The sequence below is a fragment of the Neodiprion virginianus genome, chromosome 6 (genome assembly GCF_021901495.1).
Source record: "Neodiprion virginianus isolate iyNeoVirg1 chromosome 6, iyNeoVirg1.1, whole genome shotgun sequence".
In the NCBI taxonomy this organism is placed as follows: Eukaryota; Metazoa; Arthropoda; class Insecta; order Hymenoptera; family Diprionidae; genus Neodiprion; species Neodiprion virginianus.
This window is the reverse complement of record NC_060882.1, coordinates 7,943,846-7,948,689: the sequence shown is the minus strand read 5'-3', so window position 1 is coordinate 7,948,689 and position 4,844 is coordinate 7,943,846. Positions and strand designations below refer to the sequence as shown.

The 4,844-nt window shown below is 39.7% G+C and overlaps 1 protein-coding gene across 1 annotated transcript; it reads left to right on the top strand.

Annotated features, from left to right (window-relative positions):
• Nucleotides 1–526: 526 nt before the first annotated feature.
• On the top strand, nucleotides 527–1,346 carry LOC124307271 (uncharacterized). Its single transcript, XM_046768790.1, has 3 exons — nucleotides 527–673; nucleotides 704–1,163; nucleotides 1,194–1,346. The coding sequence occupies exons 2-3, from the start codon at nucleotides 786–788 to the stop codon at nucleotides 1,344–1,346; spliced, it is 531 nt and encodes a 176-aa protein (XP_046624746.1). The 5' UTR covers nucleotides 527–673; nucleotides 704–785.
• Nucleotides 1,347–4,844: the final 3,498 nt, after the last annotated feature.

Below are 4,844 nucleotides of genomic sequence, written 5' to 3'. Positions count from 1 at the left end.
TATGCGATAGTTTTTTTTTTTTTTAATACAAAGGAAGTTATATCTGAATCATAAACAAAAGCTTAGCTATCGATTTTTTAATTCTAGAAGTCACAAAATCGTGAAAAATATAACGTATTTGTTACATTTTACTCTCCGATCACTCTAGTATTAAAGTTCGAAACCAAATTTTGGATGTTCGGATGTTGGGATGTTCGGAAAGTGACGTCACCCAAAAATTTTTTTCTCTTGACGTCATCGATCTATAGTAATCGAGAATCAGCTAGCCGAATTCCTCAGTCTGGAAACAACCGCGCAGTAGAGCGGACGGATGAGAGTCGCGCTCCGCAAATTTCGAGTACCGGGTTCTCAACCTCCTGGATCCTGTGCTCCGGGTAGTGACCTGGTGAAACTCGACTTCCAGAACAAGCGTTCCGTAGTTCTGGCTGTCCAGATCCTTGACTTGGTGAATTTTGACCTTTACGAGTAATTTTCTGTGGTTCCTGCGCTCCAGGACCATTACCTGGTGAAAGTCTACTTCCAAGACAAGCGCTCCGTAGTTTCTGCGCTCCAGGTATGCTACTTGGTAAAAGTCTACTTGTAGGACAAGCGCTGCGTAGTTTCTGCTCTCTAGGTCCACTACCTGGTGAAACTCGACTTCCAGGACAAGCGCTCCGTAGTTCCTGCGCTCCAGGTAATTTACCTGATGAATTGTGACTTCCAGGTCCTCTACCTGGTGAATTTCGACCTCCAGGACCAGCGCTCCGTAGTTCCTCATAGTTCCTGCGCTTCAAGTGATTCACCTCATGAATTGCGACATCCAGATCCTTTACCTGGTGAATTTCGACCTCCAGGATAAGCGCACCGTATTTCCTGCGCTCCAGGTAATTTACCTGATGAATTGTGACTTCCAGGTCCTCTACCTGGTGAATTTCGACGTCCAGGATAAGCGCTCCGTAGTTCCTGCGCTCCAGGTCCTCTACCTGGTGAATTTCGACCTCCAGGATAAGCGCACCGTATTTCCTGCGCTCCAGGTAATTTACCTGATGAATTGTGACTTCCAGGTCCTCTACCTGGTGAATTTCGACGTCCAGGATAAGCGCTCCGTAGTTCCTGCGCTCCAGGTCCTCTACCTGGTGAATTTCGACCTCCAGGATAAGCGCACCGTAGTTCCTGCGCTCCAGGTAATTTACCTGATGAATTGTGACTTCCAGGTCCTCTATCTGGTGAATTTCGACCTCCAGGACCAGCGCTCCGTAGTTCCTGCGTTTCAGGTCCTTTACCTGGTGAATTTCGACTTCCAGGACGAGTCCTCCGTAGTTCCTGCTCAGTGCAGTGAGCAGTTATATCGTGAGGTATCTCATTAATCTTATATCACCTGGAAAAACACTGATAACGAGCAAGCGCAGCGAGCGCACGAGCACAAAAATCAGCTACACTAGGCATCCGACCCCGAGCGAGCTTTAGCGAGCGAAGGTTTTACAGCTAGTTTAGAATTATAATTGGACACTTCTTTTATCACGTTTGTCCAGTTAAATATTGTATTTAATTCTTGAAGGCACTGACATTGATATTCATTTTAATCAACAAATATATAGCAATATTGAATTGACTCTTGAAAAAAAAAATCAAATATTTATGTCATTTTATCTCATTTTTATCAAACAGAGTAAGTCATTACTGAGTAAAATTGAACGGACCTATTAGATTTGTTAACAATTTTGAACGATTCGAAATGAGAATTCGATAACCAAGCTCTTGCTTACAATTTTACTTTTTCGATCGGTATTTTAATCGATTTCAACCGTCATAATACCGCGGTCTCAGATTCACCCCATTTTCCAAAAGAAAAGCTCCTCGGATTTGCAAACGCAATGTCAATCGTTACACGAGTGTTAGACTCAATCAAAGCGGCCTTAGCAAAGAAGGAAGTTATTTCAGTTTCAACTCCGCCTGCAGTCTTTTCTCTGGCGAAAAGGAGGACAAAGTAGTTGGTAAAGTCACGGAGACTTGTGCAAGAATGAATTTCCAAGGGTTGAACGGGGACGAGAAACCGTACGAGAAAATAAAGAAAAAAAAGTATAATGTAGAATTGGACTTTCTGTTTTCTCGCTGGGGGTAGCTAATACGCGAGGAAGAAACGTTTCGGTGAAAAAGAAACTTCTCTCCTCGCGGTTGTAGCAGAAAATTAAAAACAACATTTCGTAAGGAAGTTTATTGTACATTTATCACGAGTTGTTATTGTGCCGAAAGTTTTTCGAAACGTTTTAAAGAAAATTTCATAATTCATTATCGCGCAAATTTTATTTACAGATCGAAAGAAATGCAATTAAAAAATGAACAACTCGTCAGAGTTATGAACAAAAAGTCGATCATTCGAAGTTGACAATTTCTCTTTTTACCACATCGATAATATAATTCGTTTTGCAAACGGTCTTTCGCTTATTCCCGTATGGATAAAAAGAATAATGTCCAACGCATCGAGGTCACGTTTGTTACAATGTTCAGCTGTAATAAATAATCAATCCTATAAATCGCAAATCGGAGTTACCGTAGGAATTACACCGTCGTGAATTCTAATCGAGAATTGAACTGCATTACATAAAATATCGTGTATCCGAGAGGAAGGCACAGGGTCCACCCTTAAGCTTTTGAAGTTCTTACACGTACATACGTACACGTATGTACCTGTTATGTACTATACCTTAAATAAAGCGAGTGAATCACCGTCTTCGGTAATCGCGGGAATATTTTTTTCCCTTTAAAAGGTTTACATCAATCTATACATACATATATATATATATGTTCTCGGATCTCTTTCACCCGATTGAAAAATGTAACAAGCTTTCCTTTCGTTATTCCCTCTTCCCCCTTTCCTCGTATCTTCTTCTCCTTGTTCGTTGCGCCCTTCGTTCTCCTCCTTGTCTCGTATTTCTTCGACGTGTATATATGTGTGTGTGTGTATGCGTGTGTGTGTGTGTTATATACACGCTTGTTTCTTATTTAATTAAACTTCTGGCAACCGGCGCCGTAATGAATGTAGATATCTATCGTCTTTGGCTTCTGAAATGGCTCTTCCACACTCCGTACCCCTTTACCATCTCCAATAAGACAATATTTATATCTCACTTGTACATAAAATTTACTTTTGTATATACATACGTATCGTATATATACGTATATGTGTATCGGCAAAGATACGCGAACTCATTCTATCGTACTGATGGGAATTCGCCGGAAGTAAGGGCAATGAATTTACAACCTGCAACCAATTCGAAACCTCTCGTGGTTTTAATCAAAAGAATATCAACTCGATCGTTTAATAAGATTCAATTTGAATCGAGACAACGCTTTGCCTCTTCTGCTTAAAACCAACACACCACTTCAGCCGATAATAACCGGAATTATCATCGAATCATCAATGAAATATTGAAATTGCTTTCTTTCAATTTCCAAGGAATTGGAAACCGCTGATCGATCAGGTTCATCTTTCGTCTGATGTTATGTTTTCCAGACGCAATCAGATTCACGCCGAATCTTAGTTCAAATATTTCTACCCCTCATTTTTAATTGCTGTATTTTTAATTTTCAATTTCAAGCGTTTTTCTCCTCCACCTAAAAAGTAAATAACAACCTTGCGACTTATTTCTCGATTTTCATTCGTTCCGTCAATTATATAATAATAATGACGAATATGAAACGGTCACTGCCGCAATTATATAAACAAATAACGAAAATAAATTAGAAAAAAAACAAACATAAAATACAAACAAAAACAAAAAAAAAAAAAAAACCGGGTAAATCAACGATAAAATCACCGTTGAATATAAAGTACGAGAGAAAGGTAAAATAAAAGGCAAAAATTCATTGCGTAGTTTAGTAACAGGCTAACCGTACCCAGGACTCCGAAAAATATGCCGGGTACCGTGATCGTCAGAAATCGGTTTTGAATTAATAAATTGGTAGGGTCGTATTCGCAACAATTAAGGCTGTGATTAAACCGCAAATTCCTCCTCTTCTTGGTCTTTTTTTTTTGATTTTTTATGTATCAGAACCGAGTCTTTAGAGTAGCGGAATAAATATCCGTACTTTTGGATTGATATCAGGTACATTAACAAAATAAGCACACGCGAAAATATAAATATGGGTATGATTTGAAGGCGTTGGCAGAGTGGTTAAAGTCGATGGTGAAGAGTTGGAATAAATTTGTGGAAAACGGCGGTTCCCCCTTGAAAACGCGAAATGCAAATTTCTCGTTGGCAATTTGAAATTTTACGATTGCTAAAACTCAGTTTTGCCTCCTTCGCATTCAGATTCTGCAGCAGGCCAACCGTTCGAGCTGCTCGCCGCTCGAGGCCTTGTCACATTTGCTTTTAACGTCCTTCTAAAAAGTCCTCGAGCTGCCACCGTACAGAAACGCTCTATATACGTTCGCTCTATATATATATATATATATACATGTATATACATACATACATACATACATATTCGTATATATTACATGCACCTGTAAGGTGCCTATAGAACGGCGAAATCGTTTTCTGCACAAATGCTTGAGGAAAATTCACCCCACGTTCCCTCAATTATATCGACTTGGAGAATCCACGAACCATCGGGGACCGGAACTAGCCGAGGATCTAAACGTACCTGCGGCACATAGAGGGACCGGAAATGACCCCTGCCACTTAACGAGATCTCCTCTATCCTTCCGATTCAATTTTATTTTTTTTCTTCAGACGTCTTTTTTTTTTTGCTCTCATTTTTACAGTGTCTTCTTTTTTTCTTATTGCGATTCACCGAACAATTTCTTTCACATATTTTGTATGTTCGCGTAATGATTTTTCAACCTGTATTTCACTCTCAAA